The sequence below is a fragment of the Heterodontus francisci genome, chromosome 17 (assembly GCF_036365525.1).
Source record: "Heterodontus francisci isolate sHetFra1 chromosome 17, sHetFra1.hap1, whole genome shotgun sequence".
NCBI classification, from domain to species: domain Eukaryota; kingdom Metazoa; phylum Chordata; class Chondrichthyes; order Heterodontiformes; family Heterodontidae; genus Heterodontus; species Heterodontus francisci.
The window spans coordinates 76,793,457-76,813,768 of record NC_090387.1 but is presented as its reverse complement, the minus strand read 5'-3'; the positions used below and the strand labels follow the sequence as shown (position 1 = coordinate 76,813,768).

The window sequence follows — 20,312 nt, the reverse complement described above, 5'->3', positions numbered from 1 at the left end:
AATCTCTCCATTATCTTTCTTCATGTTTCAACCCTTTGCGGAGATGTATGGCATTGCGGTCCCTTTGTACACGTTTTTACCTGTACATTAATGAAGGGGAGTCATAACGAATGATTAAAATATTTACTCTGTTTCAATATCAGTTGTTTCAAAGACATTTCTAGAGACGGTACAAAATAGAATATGATTTTCAATTTCAGAATTTGCCTATAGCGTTTGAAATCCCAGCGCCTGTAGCGAGCAGCAATGATCTGCAGCCATTTCGCGCCTGATCCTCCACACTGCTTCATGCAAACTAATTGTGGACTCACAGCGGGCTGGTTTGGAAAGTGATTGTGGGTAAGGGCACATTTAATTCAGCACCTGCTGCAAAGTGAAAATTTCAGTTGCAGATATACGGATAATCAGATCCATTTTTAGTTTGATTCTATGAGTATTACTACGTTTTGAAGTGAAGAATGTATTAATGTTTGGAGCAATCACTTGTCCAAGAAAACAGAAAACATTGCTTTCAGTATAATTTTTTCCTCTGTGTTACTGGTCGTCTCTGATTCCCCGTTCCCGTCCGCCATCTGAAGTTTTGTATTTAAATCAAATCCTTACATTAGACCCTACCTTTATTAATCTGTAACTGGCAATGAGTCCCAATGATGATCAAGAGCAGTAGAAACACGAATATACCCATCGCATACCTAAAGCCTAGGTCGTAAAGGGACATGCCGACACAAACTGCAAAATTAATAGGAGCAAATATATTAACTTGTACATTCTGTTTTGTTAAAAGAGGCATAAGAAGAGCTTGGTGGTTAAACTAATGGTGTTTTCAGTAATTACACACAATTAAAAAAATGAAGATTGAATTTGTTTTGTTTTTACATAACATATTAGAACGAACTTCTTTATCGCATGGATGAGATGTTTGTCGAATAATCTGCGAAGCAGAGTACCGAAATTCAGGCGTTCGAGCACTGGTGCAGCGGAAGTAGAATGCTACAGGTATAATAAAAGCAAAATACTGCGGATGCTGGAAATCTGAAACAAAAACAAGAAATGCTGGATTCACTCAGCAGGTCTGGCAGCATCTGTGGAAAGAGAAGCAGAGTTAACGTTTCGGGTCAGTGACCCTTCTTCGGAACCCTACAGGGAATGCTACAGGGATAGGTTTCCCTGGACCAAATGGTCTGATCTTATCCTTGATTTTTATTGTGTTCTGTCATGAATAGTTTGATAACATCGCAGGAAATTCAGTAATAATTGTTTGGCTGTTACCTGCATAAAATGCCGAATTACAGAAATCGGTATAACCCCAAATCACGCTTCTACACAGCACCTACTGAAATAAGAACGTACTAAAATGGTAAAGCAGATCGATGTGCCGTGGTTCATTACTTATTACAAAAGCAAAATACTGCTGATGCTGCGAATCTGAAATAAAAATAGAAAATGCTGGAAACACCCAGCAGGCCTGGCAATATTTGTGGAGAGAGAAATGGATTAAGGTTGCAGGTCTGTGACCTGCTGAGTGCTTCCAGCATTTTCTATTTTTATTTATTATCCGGCGAGACAAACAGGTGTTATTAATACGAGGTAACCGGTAGTACTGCAGCCAGGCTGTGATCACAGTTTAAATGCAACAAGGGACCAATCCTGCTCCAACTCGTTGTGTCATGGGATGAGGAGTACAAGTTGGCCAAAGGGTTGCTTTCAGAACTCTTCACTATGTATCGCCGAACAGTAGGGTCAGGATCTGGAACTGCTTTGGGAGAAGCCCAGATGCAAACAACATGATTGCAGCTGCTAGTAACAAATTGGATGCAAGGAGAGCAGGCATCGGTAAAAAAAAACATGGAAACAAAAGAAACTAAAAAAAATATTAGTAATAAGCAGTTGAGTAATAAACAGATAGAAAATATAAATTGTCGTTTATACTTGCAGGAGTTTGGAGTACAAGATGAAGGAAAGTTTCATGCAATTGCATAAGGCTTTGGTGAGACACACTTGGAGTACGATGTACAGTTTTGGTCTCTTTACCTAAGGAAGCATGAACCTACCTTCGAGGGGGTCCAATGAAACTTCACTAGAGAGTTAGCTTATGGGGGGGGGGGGCACTAAATTGAATAAGCCCATTATTCTCTGTAGCTTAGAAGAATGCGAGGTGATTTCACTGTAATATCTAAAATTCTTAGAGGGCTTGGCAGGGTAACTACTGACAGACTGTTTCCTCCTCGCTGGACAGTCTAGCTGTGGTCTCAGGATAAGGGACCGGCCATTTAGGACTGAAATAAGGAGCAATGTCTTCATTCAGAAGGTCATTGCCTAAAAAGAGATCTCGAGATAATTTGTTGTTTAAACTATTGCTCATATTTACAACAACTAGACAGTACAGCCGAGGGAGAGGGTTATTTGAAATTGATCTTAATTTATCTTTCGAGATCTGCTATCAAATGGCAATTCTTCTCACAAAGGATGCACACGGCTGGAATATTTTGCGAGGAAGTGTATCAGTTTCGGGTATTTTTAATATTGGTTTGGGAAGATTAGATTTCCAGATGAGATAGTTTCGATGAACAGAAAGGATTACTCTTGTACTTGGCTTTTCATTTGCTCTCAAAGTATTGTTTGATGCAATCACGCGACAGTTCAGTGGCACGTGACTCGCCATTGCCTTAGGAAACAGGCATATTGCATTTATTTGGTTAAATGTTTCCTCAATTCAGTGAACTGTATTTACTGAACTAAGGCTGTCATTTAACAGGAAATGCAACTAGCAGACGTTTATTTATCAAGTACAGAAAACTAGTTATAAATAAACTGACGTTTTGCAACCAGTTGTAGGGCAAACAAATCTAGGTCAAATTCCGAAGAAAATGTACGAAACAGGTTCCCGCTCCAAATCTTTGTATCATGGAAGGGTCGCCTTATGACCTGTCCACAAGACTAATTTTCGACCCATTCGCAGTGAGTCGTACCACAGAGGCCAAACCAAAAAAAAAAATCCCCTCCTGGTTCCGCCGCTCATGCGAGGAAAACAGATAATGGGAAAGAATAAAAACAGTTCAACAAAAGGACAAATTTGAACGTTTAGTAATAAGCAAGATATGTAAAATAACTGGATTGAAGAAATAAATTTGGAACCTCAACTTTACGAAGCAGTTGCAGAGTGGAAGGTGACAGTACTTCGGTTTAACAACAGGTTCAGGTCAACAGTATTTTCACAATCAAACGTCAATTTTCTCTTTGTTTTGATATTTTGAAACTATATGATAAGCAATATCAATAAACGCTGAGATAATTCCTTTCGGAATTTACATATTGCTGACCACACACATGGCCTGCTCGCCTCGTACCTGGCTCCGAATTGGTAACCGTGTGGATGACAATGGCGGAAACCTGGAGGGAAATATGAGATACCAAACAGATGTATACAGCCCCGTTGGGCACAGGCTGCATGTCTTCCAACGAACTGGAAACTTCATAAAGCCCCTCAGCGTTCTGCCATTTTTTCGGATTTATCCCAGTTGCGACTTTGGTGCCATTTTTATACCAAACGAGGGTTAAATCGCCCGGATAAAACGCAGCCGATTCACAAACAAGATTCAGAGCCGTAGCTGAATTGTTCTGGGGTGTCTTGGAGAAAATCTTCAATGGGGTTGGGGGAGCTGCGGAACAGAAAATGGGGAAAATCAGGTTACCGAGGAGATGTTGGCATAGATTTGGGAGAACAATACTCTTTTCGAGTGTATCCATGTTTGTTATTAATTCTAAGTCTGTCTGTCATCCCACGAGAGAAACGAATAATCTGTCCATTACCGATAATAAAATGAGGGCCGTCGTGGATATCGGACAGTTCACATCGCCAGAGCATGAGATTGGCTGAGGGGAATTGCCTGCGGTTCGACCTCAGAAGGCTTCAGCTGCACAGTCTCTGCGGAATGTTATATTTATTGGAGGCAAAAGACGTGGAGAAATTCTGGTACATGGACAGATTGTTGGAAAATTCCATTGATTAAAAGTTAATGTCATGTGATATGAAATCCGTCACGCGAACCAGTCTGTCAGAATGTGACAATTAATTTTGTTAGAGTGTGACACCTCACTTACACTCAAAGCATCGGTGCAAACAAGAGCCGTGTCGTGTAGGAATACATTTCAGTCAGTCATCCACGTATCTGGACATTTTTCCGCAGCTTCCATCAACAGAAGTCTGATGTTAGAAGCACATTTTGAGATGAATCCTGTAACATTTTACTGATGGCAGGTCATAAATCTGAAACGGTAACTCTGTTTCCCTTTGCACAGATACTACCTAATCGGCTACGCATTTTTAGCAATTTCTGTATATATTTCAGATTTCTAGCATACGCAGTATATTGCATTTGTAACATGTTACCTTGTTAATATTGATAGCGTTTTACGCAACTCGGCAAAGGACAGGTAATATTTTGCCGTATAATTAGCAGTTGTGTACAGAGTTTCACTATAAACGTATCAATATACGTTTTACAATGTCAAAGCGGGTGCAATATAACAATGACAAAACAGCTACATTTGATATATTTGGACGTTCCCGTTCACATCGGTCACTTACCACATACAGTTAGATTTGATCCTGTTCCATTTCCTATAATTTTTCCCTGACGGATTACTACGCAGTGATAGACTCCAGAGTCTTGGAAAGTCGCGTTTAGCAACGCGAAAAAACCTCCTCCTTTATTTTTGAAACCAAATTGTTTTCTGTTATCGACTCCTGTTTGCATATATTCATTCTCGCCCTTTTTCCACCAACGTACTTCGACCCCTGAATTGTCATCAGAAAGGGGGATTACGCAGTAAAAGGTGATGTCTGTCCCTCTTAACGTAATTACTTGTTCGGGAGTTTGAAACACGCTGATCAAAGTGACCGAAGCAGCTGTTGGAAAATATATTTAAAGTTTGGTTAATTGTATTCGATGCAGAATCATACACTTTACAGCATGTTTATACATGTAAGTGTAAAAGAGAAAGAAGATTCGGACGAACTAACTTTAGTTCAACTAGCATGGTAACTACGTAAGGTATGTATTTTTTTAAAGACACGGTTGGTTTGAGAATAAACAGGTACCTGGGTAAATGATCCCCGGGAGAGACAGGAACAGGAACGGAAATGCAACACGCGACAACATTCCGAGTAAAAATTTCAGCTGATTACTGACTGCATTGACTGTGTTGTTTGCCACACTGTTAAAAGCGTTTGCTGATAATTTAATCTGAAATGCGTCATAATGACGTTTGACATCCTATGTCTATGGATTCACGAAATAGACTTCGTTTGTGGAATGAAATTTGATGGCGGTTCTGGTCCTAGACAACAATTAGAATCATCAATATCAGGGCCAACAAAGAATTAGGAAAAAATAATATCCAAATTTCAAATGGAGAATGTACAACATCAGCAACTTCTATATATATCGCGCCTTTGACGTAATAAAACGTTCCAACGTGCTTCATGGGAGCGTTAGAAATGTAAAATATGACACCGAGCCACATAAGGAGATAGGAGAGCAGATGAACAAAACCTTCATCAATGAGTTATATTTCAAGGAACGTCTTAAAGGAGGAAAGAAATGGAAAGATTTAGGGAGGGAATTGCAGAGCCTCAGGCCTTGCCAGCTGAAGGCATGGCCAGCAATGGTGGAGTAATTAAAATCGGGGGTGCTCAATAGGCCAGAATTCTAAGAGCACAGATATCTCTGTGGGTTGTGTGGCTGGAGGAGAGGTAAGGAGGGGCGTGGCCATATAGGGTTTTAAAAACAAGGATGAGAATTTTAAAATTAATTCACTCTTAGCCAGACGCCAATGTAGGTCAGCAAGCACAAGGTAACAGATGAAGGAGTCTTGGTCTAAGTTACGACACTGGCAGCAGAGTTTTGGATGACCACATATTAACAGTGGGTATAACATGTGAGGCTGGCCAGGAGTGCATTGGAGCAGTCAAGTCTAGAAGTAACAAAGGCATGGATGAGGTTTTCAGCATCAAATGAACTGAGTCCGGGGGAAAATGGAATATGTTATGGAAGTAGGCAGCCTTGCTGATGGTGCAGATATCTCGTCAGAAGCTGTTCTTGGAGACAAATATAACACCAAGGTTGCAAACAGTCTGAGTTCGCCCCAGACAGTTTCCAGGGAAAGGGAGGGCATCAGTGATTAGGAAATGGATATTATAGCAGGCTTCAAATACAATGGCTTCGGTATTCCCAATATTTGATTGGAGGAAATTTCTGTTCATTTAGTATTGGATGCCAGACAAACATTCAAAATTTAGCAAAACATTGGAGGCGTCAAAAGTGGTGGTGATGAGGTGGAACTGGGTGTCCTAAGTGTACATGTGGAAACTGATACTGTTTTTGGATGTTGTTGCCACTAGGCAACTTGCAGATGAGAACTAGGAGGAAGCCAAGGGTTGATACATGGGAGGCCACCAGAGGAAACAATGCAGGAGTGAGGAGAGAAGCTATTGCCACCAATCACACATCACTGATTTCACTAATTTTTGAGACAGTATGTTAACCCGAGATTAAGCTGTGGTAGCTGGTACAGTAGCATAATGGTTATATTATTGAACAATAATTCAGAAGCCTGGACTGAGGATCTGGAGACAACAGTTCGAATCCCACCTGGGGAATTTAAGTTCAATTCGTTAAATCAACCTAGAATGAAAAGCTGGTAATGTTGACCAGGAAATAACTGGATTATTGCACACAAAAAAATCTGGTTCATTAATGCCCTTTTGGAAGGGAAATCTACCATCCTTATCCAGCCCGGCCTGTATGTGACTCCAGGCTGTAGCAATATGATTGACTCTTAACTGCCCCGAAGCAAATCACTCAGTTGTATTTATGAACGTGACTCGCCACCATCCCTTGAACAGCAATTAGGGACGGGTAACAAATGGTGGCCTCACCAGTACCACCCGCATCCCGTGAAGGAATTAATAAACTGTACGAATTCCTTTGGGAGAATTTCATGAGGCAATTATTCTTATACGTCCCTTCAGCTGTAAGCGGCTACACAATATACTAGAAATGCAAAATTTGCACAAATGGGGAACTTTTTTAGTTTGGTCATAATGTAACTAGCAATATTTTATGAGAAAGGTGAGTAAATGGCCGACTATGTCAGCAATTGTGTATATAGAGACTGTTCGACTATGATTTCAACAGCGCTATGCATTTCACGTGATACACAGGAGCTCTTATCGCTGCGATATGTTATATTTCGGGACACCTGATGCTATTCCCAACACAGTACCTGAATCTGGATCATCAGTGATTGCCTAGGGGTTTATTTTCACTTTGTAATAAGCGTATTGAACATTTGGGAGATAGAGATTCGATGATCCCATGAAACAGCTGCCGACGTATGCTCTCGGTCAGGGTATGTTTGCAAGAGCAATTTCTTGGTTATCGGCGCGTCCTGACTAAAAAGATTGGAGCAAAGTGGCGGCAGCCATGATGAAACTGTGAAAATTAGTTTGAAACCGGATATACAGCTACATTAACAAAGACCGCACGTCTAATTAACTTCCAGATCAAACGTTCAATGGGCAAAAATATGTTTTAAAAAAGTAAATGAGAGGCTTCGCCTTATTTGAAGGATACCCTAAACGGCTGTCATATTGCATGTGTCCACAAACGCCGCACTTATGAACATGTCGGTGAGCCTTTATCCGTAGTACATTAACAGCTCTGAGCTTGCTAGGAGCAGCCCTAAATAAATCCACGTAAATATTGGGGTAAGTACAGGGAGATCAGCCGAATCCCCGACTTACAGGCCATCAACGTGCCCTTCCCTCGGAGCCCATTCAGGCGCACCGCAAATTCCAGCTTCGAGTGGAAGTGGGGTCCCTGGAAGTTGCGATGCCGTTGTGGCCCTCAGGAGCAATGACATCCTTAGCTTTCGGCTCGATTGGAACCACAAGACCTGGGCCTACATTTCCAGGTCAGGATGGTTTGTGACTTGGAAGGGAACGTGCAGGTGGTGTGTTCCCATGCGCTTGCTGCCCTTGTCTTTCTGTGAGGCGGTAGAGGTCGCAGGTTTGGGAGGTGCTGTCAAAGAAAGTTTGGCGAGTTGCTAAAGTGTATCTTGTCGAATGGTACACACTGCAACTACGATGATTGGTGTTGGAGGATATTAATGTTTAAGGTGGTGGTTGGGTTGTCAAACAAATGGGTTAATTTCTCTTTTATGGTGTCCAGCTTTTTGAGTGTTGTTGGAACTGTATTTATATGAACATACAAATTAGGAGCAGGAGTAGGCCACGTGGCCCTTCGAGCCTGCTCCTCCATTCAATAAGTTCATGGATGAACTGATTACTCCACATTTCCACCTACCTCCGAAAACCTTTCACCCCCTTGATTATCAAGAATCTATCTACCACTGCCTTAAAAATATTCAAAGACTCTTCTTCCACCACCTTTTGAGGAAGAGAATTCCAAAGACTCATGACCCTCTGAGAGAAACAAATTCTCTTTATCTCTGTCTTAAATGGGTGACTCCTTATTTTATCCAGTGACCCCCTAGTTCTATATTCTCCTACAAGGGGAAACATCCCTTCCACATCTACCCTGTCAAGACCTCCCACGATCTTATATGTTTCAATCAAGTCGCCTCTTACTCTTCTAAATTCCAGTGGATACAAGACTAGCCTGTCCAATCTTTGCTCGTACGACAGTCCACCCATTCCAGGTATTAGTCTAGTAAACTTTCTCTGTACTGCCTCCAAAGAATTTACATCCTTCCTTAAATAAGGAGATCAGCACTGTACACAGTACTCCAGATGTGGTCTCACCAATGCCCTGTATAGCTAAAGTATAACCTCCCTACTTTTGTATTCAATTCCCTTCACGATAACTGATAAAACTTTATTAGCTTTCCTAATTATGTGCTGTACCTGCATACAAACCTCTTACGATTCCTGCACCAGGACACCCAGATCCCTCTGCATCTCAGAGCTCTGCAATCTCTCACCATTTAGATAGTATGCTTCTTTTTTATTCTTCCTGCCAAAGTGAACAATCTCGCACTTTCCCACATTATACTCCATTTGCCAGGTCTTTGCCCACTCATGTACCCGATATATATATCCCTGTGTAGCCTCCTTAAGTCCTCTTCACAAGTTACTTTCCTACCTATCGTTGTGTCATCAGCAAATTTAACAACCATACCTTGGGTCCCTTCATCTAAGTCATTTATATAAATTGTAAAAGGTTGAAGCCCCAGCACATATCCCTTTGGCACACCACTAGTTACATCTTACCAACCAGAAAATGACCCATTTATGCCTACTCTCCGTTTCCTGTTAGCTAACCAATCTTCTATCCATGCCAATATGTTACCCACTACACCATGAGCTTTCATTTCTTGTAATAACCTTTGATGTGGCACCTTGTCAAATGCCTTCCAGAAATCTAAATACAATACATCCACCGGCTCCCCTTTATCCACAGCACAACTCAAAAAAACTCCAATAAATTGGTTAAACATGATTTTCCTTTCACAAAACCATGTTGACTTTGCCTGATTACCTTGAATTTTTCTAAATGCCCTGCTATAACATCTTTAATAATAGCTTCTAACATTTTCCAAAGACAGTTGTTAAACTAACTGGCCTGTCGTTTCCTGCTTTCTGTCTCTGTCCCTCTTTGAATAAAGAAGCTACATTCGCTATTTTCCAATCTAATGGAACCTACCCTGAATCTAGGGAATTTTGGAAAATTAAAACTAATGCATCAAGTATCTCACTAGCCACTTCTTTTAACACCCTAGGATGAAGTCCATCAAGACCCGGGAACTTGTCAGCATGGGGCTCCAACAGTTTGTTCAGTACCATTGCACTGGTGATTGTAATTTTCTTGAGTTCCTCCCTCCCTTCCATTTCCTGACTTGTAGCTAACACTGGGATATTACTTGTATCTTCAATAGTGAAGACCGATGCAAAATATCTGTTCCATCCATCTGCCATCTCCTTATTATCCATTACTAATTCTCCAGACTCACCTTCTATAGGACCAATGCTTACTTTGTTAACTTTATTCTTTTTTAAAAATATCTATTTAAACTCTTACTATCTGTCTATTTATTTCTAGCTAGTTTTCTATCGTACTCTAATTGAATCATCCTTTTCAATCATTTAGTCATTCTTTGCTTTTTTATATAATGTGTCCAATCTTCCTGCCTCCCATCTTTGCACAATTATAGGCTTTTTCTTTAAGTTTTATACCAGCTTTAACTGTTTTCGTTAACCACAGATGGTGGGTACCAACTTTAGAATTTTTCATTCTCGATTAAATTCTGTGTATGCTGAAATATCCCCTTAATTGTATGCTACTGCATCTCTATTGACCTATCCCTTACTCTAATTTGCCAGTTCACTTTAGCTAGCTCTGCTTTTATGCCCTCATAATTGCCCTTATTTAAGTTTAAAATACTAGTCTTGGACCCACTCTTCGCTCCCTCAATCTGAATGTAAAAATCAATCATATTATGAACGCTACTACCTAGGAGCGCCTTAACTATGAGGCCATTCATTAATCCTATCTCATTGCACAATACCAGGTCTAGTATAGCCTGCTCGCTGGTTGGCTCCAGAACTTATTCTTCCAAGAAATTATCCTGAAAACATTCTATGAACTCCTCATCTAGGCTACCTCTGTCCATGTGATTTTGCCAGTCTATATGTAAGTTAAAATCCCCCATAATCATCGCTGTACATTTCTGACAAGCTGCCATTATTTATTCCTTTATACCCCGTCCTACAATGCGATTAATGTTAGGTGGTCTCTACACGACTCCCATAAGTGACTTCTTGCCTTTATGATCTGTCATCTCTGCCCAAACTGCTTCTACATCCTGGTCTCCTGAACTTAGGTCTTCAGTCTGTATTGCACCATCAATAATTAACAGAGGTACCCCTCCACCTTCTCCTAGCTTCCTGTCATTCCTAAATATCATGTACCCTTCAATATTCAGGTCCCAATCTATGTAGTCCTACAGCCATGTCTCTGTACTGGCTATCAGATCGTACTTATTTACTTCTATTTGTCCTCTCAGTTCATCTACTTTGTTTCAAATGTTACATGCATTCAGATACAAAACCTTTAGTTTTGTCCTTTTATTATTTTTGCAACCTCTCGCCTTATTTGTTGATTTACTCTTAGATTTGTACGCTCTGTCCCTTCCTGTCACGGTCTGTTTATCATTTCCCATATTAATACCTTACTCTCTTGCCTTGTCTCTACTCCTTTATTGATCATATCTTCCGAAATTTGATCCCTTGCTCCCACTATTCAATTTTAAATCTTTTCTACTTCCTTAGTTATGTGGATCGCTAGAACACCAGCCCCAGCATGGTTCAGGTATAGACAGCCACCACTTTCCCCAGTACTGGTGCCATTGCCCCACGAACCGAAACTCACTTCTACCACAACAGTCTTTGAGTCAGGCATTAATTTCTCTAATCTTATTTGCCCTATGCCAATTTGCAGGTGGCTCAGGTAATAATCCAGATATTACTACCTTTGAGGTTCTGCTTCTTAACTTTGTACCTAGTTCCTCACACTGACGATGCAGAACATCTTTCCTTGTCCTGCCTATGTTGTTGGTACCTACATGGATCACGATGACTGGATCCTCCCCATCCTACTGTAAGTTCCTCTCTATCCCTGAGCAGATGTCCCGAACCCTGGTACCGGGCAGGCAACACAGCTGTCTGGACTCCGCTCTTTGCTGCAGAGAACTGTGCCAATCCACCTAACTATACTGTCCCCAACTACCACTACATTATTTTTCCCCCTCCACTTGAAAGGCTTCATTTACCATGGTGCCATGGTCAGTTTGCTCATCCACCCTGCAGCCTCCACTCTCATCTAAAAAAGCTAACAGAACCACAAACATGTTGGACAACTGCAAAGGCTGAGGCTTTTGCTCTCCTGCCCTCTGGGTCCCCTTACCTGCCTCAGCTGCAGCCACACTCTTCTGTCCCTGACCAAATCAGAAGACCCTATCCTAAGACAGCATGGTTTTGTGAAGGGGAGGTCATGTCTTACTAATTTGATTGCGTTTTGTGAGGAAGTGACGAAGATGATTGATGAGGGAAGGGCAGTGGATGTTGTCTATATGGACTTTAGTAAAGCCTTTGACAAGGTCCCGCATGGCAGACTGGTGCAAAAGGTGAAGTCACACGGGATCAGAGGTGAGCTGGAAAGATGGATACAGAACTGGCTCAGTCACAGAAGACAGAGGGTAACAGTGGATGGGTGTTTTTCTGAATGGAGGGATGTGACTAGTGGTGTTCCGCAGGGATCAGTGCTGGGACCTTTGCTGTTTGTAGTATATATAAATGATTTGGAGGAAAATGTAGCTGGTCTGATTAGTAAGTTTGCGGACGACACAAAGGTTGGTGGAGTTGCGGATAATGATGAGGATTGTCAGAGGATACAGCAGGATATAGATCGGTTGGAGACTTGGGCGGAGCAATGGCAGATGGAGTCTTATCTGGACAAATGTGAGGTAATGCATTTTGGAAGGTCTAATGCAGATGGGAGGTATACAGCAAATGGCAGAACCCTTAGGAGTATTGACAGGCAGAGAGATCTGGGCGTACAGGTCCACAGGTCACTGAAAGTGACAACGTAGGTGGATAAGTAGTCAAGAAGGCATACGGCATGCTTGCCTTCATCAGTCAGGGCATAGAGTATAAAAATTGGCAAGTCATGTTGCAGCTGTACAGAACCTTAGTTAGGCCACACTTAGAATATTGCGTGCAATTCTGGTCGCCAAACTACCAGAAGGATGTGGAGGCTTTGGAGAGGGTACAGAGGAGGTTTACCAGGATGTTGCCTGGTCTGGAGGGCATTAGCTATGAGGAGAGGTTGGATAAACTCGGATTGTTTTCACTGGAACGACGGAGATGGAGGGCCGACATGATTAGATTAGAGAGATTTAGATTAGAGATACAGCACTGAAACAGGCCCTTCGGCCCACCGAGTCTGTGCCGACCATCAACCACCCATTTATACTAATCCTACACTAATCCCATATACCTACCAAACATCCCCACCTGTCCCTGTATTTCCCTACCACCTACCTATACTAGTGACAATTTATAATGGCCAATTTACCTACCAACCTGCAAGTCTTTTGGCTTGTGGGAGGAAACCGGAGCACCCGGAGAAAACCCACGCAGACACAGGGAGAACTTGCAAACTCCGCACAGGCAGTACCCGGAATCGAACCCGGGTCCCTGGAGCTGTGAGGCTGCGGTGCTAACCACTGCGCCACTGTGATAGAGGTTTACGAAGTTATGAGCGGCATGGACAGAGTGGATAGTCAGAAGCTATTTCCCAGGGTGGAAGAATCAGTTACTAGGGGATATAGGTTTAAGGTGCGAGGGGCAAAGTTTAGAGGGGATGTGCGAGGCAAGTTTTTTACACAGAGGGTGGTGAGTGCCTGGAACTTGCTGACAGGCGAGGTGGTGGAAGCAGATACGATAACGATGTTTAAGAGACATCTTGACAAATATATGAATAGGAAGGGAATAGAGGGATATGTGCCCCGGAAGTGCAGAAGGTGTTAGTTTAGGCAGGCATCAAGATCGGCGCAGGCTTGGAGGGCCGAATGGCCTGTTCCTGTGCTGTACTGCTCTTTGTTCTTTGTGTGTGACCGCCTCCTGGTACAAAATGTCCAGGTAACTTTCCTCCTCCCTGACGTGTTGCAGTGTCTGCAGCTTGGACGCCAGTTCAATGACTCTGAGCCGAAGCTCTTCGAGCCGCAAACATTTACCACAAACATGTTTGCTCTGGATCACACTGGCATCCATGAGCTCCCACATACTGTAGCCATGACACATCACCTGTCCTGCCATGCTTTATGTGTTTTAATTAACGACTCAATTATTTTATTCAATTATTTATTTTATTTACCTTTTTTATATATTTTATTAACCTTACCACTAGATCCTTTACTATTTTAAATATTAAGATTAGAATAGACCTTAATCACTTACCAGATACTCACCAAACAGGTTGCTTCTTCCCAATCCAATCACCTACCTGCTTGCCTGTGATGTGGCAGCTTACCAGGCACTCACTAAACAGCTCCTTCCACTGCACCCGGAAGGAAGAACCAAATACTGAAGCGTTAAAAGAGTACAAAAAAAAGGAAAAATTGAGCACCTCTGCCCCCTTCACCGAACTTGCCATTCACCAAAGTCTAATGTCCACACTCAGCTTTTAATCTGCACTCTGTGAGTCGTATAGACGTTACCAATGAGAATAAAGCTTTGCCAATACTAATAAACCTCACTATTATTAGTAAACCTTACAAACACCGATAAACCCTAATAATACTTAATACAGCTTTTGTGTTAAGTTGTCCTAATTTGAATTAGTACACTCACTGCTGGTCTTTCTCTCACCCTATTATAAATTATAAAATTCGCTTTAGTTTTTAGTGTACATACGGATAAATCAATCAAGTGTTATGCTATGTTTGATTTAAACTTAATTTAAAGCTTACCTGTATATTCACCCCGGCGGCTTTCCGTTTCCCTGCTTTCACTGTCGATTGTGACCTCTGATGTCACTGTTCAATTTTCCCCTGCTTCTCTCTCGCTCTGCCTGTCTCCGCTTTTGGCGCCCTTTTTAAACTTCCGCTCCGCTGTACTCCACTCTCTGTCACTGCTCCCGCCGTGCTCTTCTCTCTCTGTCTGTTTGTGTCTCTGGTCTCCAACTCTGGATTTTTGTTGCGCTTTTTTAACCTCCGCTCCCATTGTGCTCCTCTCTCTCGCTTTGTCGGTCTCTGGTCATGGAGTGAAGCCCACCACACTCCTGACGTCTGCCTTGTGGATGGTGAAAATGCAAGAATATTTTCTTGTAATATTTGCAGTTCTGCTATTACAAGCCTTGTTTCTACCTGTAAGCCTCAGTTTAAGAGTGAAACGAAAACCAATGTCTTTTCAAAAAAATCGCATAATTCGGTTAGATCCACTTTACTTAATTTTCAGATATGTTTTGCTTTTTAAACATCTAAACCGAATTTAAATACATCTGATGTAAGTGTAAGACAGCAATGTAATCCTCGAGGTGCCACCTATTGGCATTCTCCGATCAGAATGGTGCTTTTTTGAATTCCCATTAACTGTAAAACCTAGAATACATTAAATTCAGGAACTTACCAACCCTCTCGTGTTTCTATCAGTGCTAAGTGCACTTGGTCCAGATACTGAGTATGTGAGTGAACGGTTACGAGCACATCTGAGAAACTAGGACCTCGGACCCTTGTGTAACTCACCATCAAGGTTGTCAAGAGATATGGAAAAGACAACGTTAGTTAGCAATCAGGTGACGAAAGTCTATTTATAACACGAATAGGTAACTGTCTACATTCTGCTCTGCTTGTTCTCGAGGCAGAAATGAAATTACATTGAACATAGTCTGTTACTATTGTTACGACCGAGGAGGGAGCAAGGCACAGTCAGTTCAGTCCCATCACTTCACAGGTAGCAGCAGATTATTAAAATTTTCCCACGCAACCAGAAAACAGCCAAATTAAACACGCTACTAACCCCCAGAATAAAACAGAGCAAACCAGGTATCTTTAGACAACCACAAATTAACTATTTATTAAAAACCTAAATCTTAAACACTATTACGCTAAACCTACGTCTAAGGACCTTATAACTTCTTATTTTAACCTAACTCCTCCATTCACACACATACACTCAAAAATAACAGTAGTTAACTGGTTTTAAAAGTGGTGTTTTTAAAAATTGGCTGTTTCTTATGAATAAAGAAATAAGTAAGTCTTTGTTGGTTACATTCCTGATGGGTGAGGTATTCTGATGTGAAAATAATCGAATGCTACTCAAAGTCTCTATACGGATTTGAAGAAATAATCTCTTCAGGAGATAGGCATTCAAAACAATTCAGCTGCCACAGGCATCAAATAGTTCTTTCAACTATGAGCACAGAAATAGGTCAACTTGAATTTTAAAACTGACAGTATCTCAGTCGAAACTTTACTTTGAATTGCAGCAAACACAATCTGTCAAGTGAGATTCAATTTTGAAGCAAATACTTCCTGGCTTAGAAGTAAAGAATAGGAGTTTTGCTGCCTTCTACAATACAAATGTTCTCTTCACAAAAAGGCTTTTCCCCCCTTAGGCAATTAATTTGCAGCTCCTTGTAGAATTTCAGCTGAGAGAGAATAGACAGCTCCTTTCTCCAGTAGTACCCTGGTGGCTGGTTCAGACCGGTTGTTGCCAGTTTTACACACAATCAAATCGAAACATTATACCATGCGACCTCTCGCTCCTGCTGTAGCCGAGAGAGAGGTTCATCTGGTACCCTGCGCTCAGTCCGAAAGGCACATTGTTTTCAAACAGGGTCTTAAAGGCACATACCGTTTTTAATCCGTGGAGAAAATAAATACAAGTTCGTGACACCTCCACCTTTGGTGAAATGAAAAGCCATTCCCAAAATGTGTTTCATTACAATACAAAAAAGGAATAGAAACTGGGGAAAAAAACATTTTAATCTTTTCTCACAATCACACCCATTCACTCTATTGATAATTTACAGCATTCTCTCTGTGCCATCGCCTTCCATATAACTTAGCATGGTTAACTTCGTGACAAAGCATCAGTGATAACATTGTTTTTCTTAGAAATATGAACTTTTTTTTTAAATGATGAGACTACAATAATAAACTCCGTCAAAACATTTGACTTTAATTTTTTACAAAGGTTGTCCCATTCAGCCCTTTGCAACCTTCCAAGCATGGTCTTCCAGTTGTTTCATGTTTTCCTTCCAAGTCCCCTTATAGTCCATCACATCAGCCAGATGAACTGCACAGCCAGGGACACTGGCCACTACTGCTTTCACTATTCTCTGAGAAGTCTCTCGAGTACCCATTAACATGTGTGGTATCAGTTGCTGCTGAAAAACCCCATCCAGTGTAACAAAAACTGGCTTTTCCTTATCTTGGGCTGTCAAAGGAATCCCTCCAACACATTTGGCTCTGCCCCTTGAAAAAAAGAGAAGTTAACCCTTTAGACTGACAGCTTGCTTTTAATTCACCACATAATTTGTGTATTACTGACTGTAAATTTATATAGTGGGCATTATACATTTGAAGTTTTTTTTTTAATTGGCAGATATGATTGAACAAGTTAATCCACTGGACTTTGAGGCAGAGCCACAATGCATTCTTCACTTTTTTCTTTGGACAGCTGACGATGATGCCACAGGAGGTACAGCAGCTTTAAGAATTTAAAGACTTACCTTTCAGTCTCTGTCGTGAAAACATCGTAAAACTGAATATCAAGAAATAAATAATAGACATTAACAAAACCTGTAACCACAGGAATATTGTTCTCTGACGCTGTTATTTGAATTTGGGATAATTTTGACATCCAAAAAGTCCAACTATTACTTTTGAGAACCTGAAAGTCATCATGAACATACAACAAAAACTATGGTAAAGCCTGACATCAAATGGGAATGCTTGATTTCTGTTTTAAAGATATTATGAAAATAGTGTATTGGATCGTAAAGTTCTTCCAGGGCTCATGAATGAAATAGAATTGTAGTAAATGAGAATTGAAAATTAACTCTAACAAATGTGAAAAATAATGAAGGAATTTGGGGAACAAACAATAGTGAAATTAGAATTCAAATTGTTAAATTAATGAAGTGTAGAATTTCCAAGAAGTTCAGAATGTTTCACTGAAAGCCAGGAAAGTGTAGATGAGAATGGTAAATTGTTAACTTTCTCGTGGAGATATTTGTGGGGTTTTTTCAACACCATTTATTGATCATTTGATAAGATCTCTTGCGTGTCGAGAATGTGTGGCATGATATTGAAATACCGGTGTAAATGTGCAGATGTGGCTTGTTATATGTGAAGTAACTAACATTCAGGAATACATGGTGAAATGCAATGAAGAACGGGACTCAGACATGTGCAACTGTTTGACGAACAGCGTGAAATACAACTTTATAATCAATGCTGAGAAAGTTATGTACATATCACCCCACTCAGAAAGAAAGTCAAAAAGTATTTTCATGCACATGTAAGGCCTTCAGGGTACTAAGTTATTGTAGAAGGGAAAATGCATTTGATCCAAAATGGAAGGGACAATGATAAACAAGCTATCCAGCTGTATATCTTGTACGTTTTGAAAAAAAAATCAGGCAGAGCGAATGACAGAGGGCTGGATTTTCTTTGCAGCGGCGGCGAATGCAAAAAATGGGGGCCCGCATCTGCAGGCCACATATCGCCATGCCGGAACACTCTACCTCGAGGTGACCGAGGATAATGAGCTGGTCAGCCACCAACCCCCCCACCACCCCCCCACCCCGCCCCCGCCTCCCCCCTCCCCTCCCCGCCTCCCCCCTCCCCCCGCCTCACCCCCAACCCCGCGCCTCCCCCTCCCTCCCCCTCCCTCTCCCATCCCTCCCCCTCCCTTCCCCCCTCCCCCCACCTCCCTGCCCCCTCCCTCCACCATCCCCCTTCCCTCTCCCTCCCTCCCTCCCCTTCCCTCGTCCCCCATCCCTCCCCCTCCCTCCCGTTCCCCCGACCCCCCTCCCTCCCCCTCCCCTTCCCACCCCCCTGGCCCCTCCCCTTCCTCCTCCCTCCCACCCTCCCTCTCCCCCCCTCCTCTCCCTCCCCCTCCCATCCGTCTCCCCCTCCTCTCCCTCTTCCCCCTCCCCTTCCCCCGACCCCCTCCCTCCCACCCTCCCTCTCCCCTCACTCCTCCCCCTCTCCTCCCTCCTCCCCCTCCCCTCCTCCCCTCCCCTCTCTCCCTCCCCTCCCCTCCCCCCTCTTTCCCCCTCCCTTATCCTCCCCCCACTCCCTCCCTCCCCCGCCCCCTCCCTAACTAATAAGTAGTTACCCATGAAACAGATGATTGCAAAAAATTGAACCTTGACTGAGTTACAATTGATGAATCTATCATAATTTTGGAAAGAATGGGTTTTCATTTAAAGCTTATTAACTTAATTACTCTAAGGGCTGTATTTTGTGCAAGAAATGCTGCTGCTAGCACCGGGCCAATAAGGCGAGGCGTTGACGAAACCCGCCTCTACATTTTTTCGACCCCCAGAGCAATCCTCCGGTCTTTTGAAGTCAAAGTTTTAATAGGCGTGATTCTCATCCCTTTAAAGACTTTATTGGGATGCAAATCCCGCCGCAGAGCTGCCGGCCAATAGCGGGCCAGCAGCTCATCAGCATCGGTAGCTTCACCGGGAGCAGTGGCCACTGCCAGTACTGAAGAGGCCTCGAACCCAGGCCACGCAATAGAACACCGGAACACAGATAGGTGAGGTTAGGTCACCTGGGACAGTCCGCAAGGCCCCGGGGAGGACGGGTTGGTAGTTCAGTCCAGGCAGAGTGGGGTCCCGGGTGGCACAGCTGTTCCTGGTGGTTCCACACCAATTCTCCAGCCCCTCCAGCCAGAAAACCTGCCTTCCAGATGAGTACAAGATCCAGCCAGATTTTTCTGTTTCTGTGTGAGAAAGTGCAGTTTCAGACAAACATTGGGGGCTTTTGGATCCCTGATAAAGCCCATGGGATGTTATATCGTGGCCTTCAAGAGTCTGGCTTTACTGAATAGAGACGTTGTCTAAGGTCAGATTAATGAAACCACTCCATTGTGAAGTAACAAGCACAGGTGGCTGTCAATTGAAGACATAATTACGAACCGATTAATTGTACCTAGCAACCGCAAGACACAATTATTGTTTTACAAGAGCCTGACACTGAAGTGGTGTGATGGACATCCAGGGATGAAAAGCAGGGATCTTGTAAGGTTTCATTGCACAAAGACAATAGAAGACCTCGGAGGTAGAAGCATAGATCATCAGTAAAGTTCTCGGCTTGATGAGGAATCAGAACCAAAAATAGAGGACCGCATAGCTCCGCAACAATACTCGACCAGGCAGTGCACCTGCGAGAGCTGTAAAGTTATATTCCCAAGTTTGTTAAGTATAATTCTACGTTTAATTGTTAAGTATTTTACTCTTAATAAACTTTCTGGACTTATTAATCAAGTATCCTATTGCCTTAACTGGTAAAGTCTTGCCTGGAGAGATTGTTCTGCAATGGACTTTCACTCCTCCAACCCAAAAAATCGCTGAGCACTCAGCCTTACCCCAATTCCAGTCTCTTCTGCAACCTTGCATTCAGCTATCTACGCCCTCAACTCTGGAATTCACCAGCTAGACCTCTCTGCGTCTGCACCATTCTCTGCCCCTTTTAAGACTTAAAATTAATCG

General features: G+C 42.3%; 1 protein-coding gene across 1 annotated transcript; it reads right to left on the bottom strand.

Annotated features, from left to right (window-relative positions):
- Positions 1 to 823: 823 nt before the first annotated feature.
- On the bottom strand, positions 824 to 16,508 carry LOC137378597 (signal-regulatory protein beta-1-like). The gene is made up of 6 exons (XM_068048898.1): positions 16,439 to 16,508; positions 14,088 to 14,167; positions 5,102 to 5,246; positions 4,589 to 4,909; positions 3,348 to 3,659; positions 824 to 1,032 (listed from the first exon to the last, which is right to left on the bottom strand). Exons 1-6 carry the CDS (start codon positions 16,506 to 16,508, stop codon positions 824 to 826), a joined length of 1,137 nt encoding a protein of 378 aa, XP_067904999.1.
- Between the last annotated feature and the right edge of the window lie 3,804 nt (positions 16,509 to 20,312).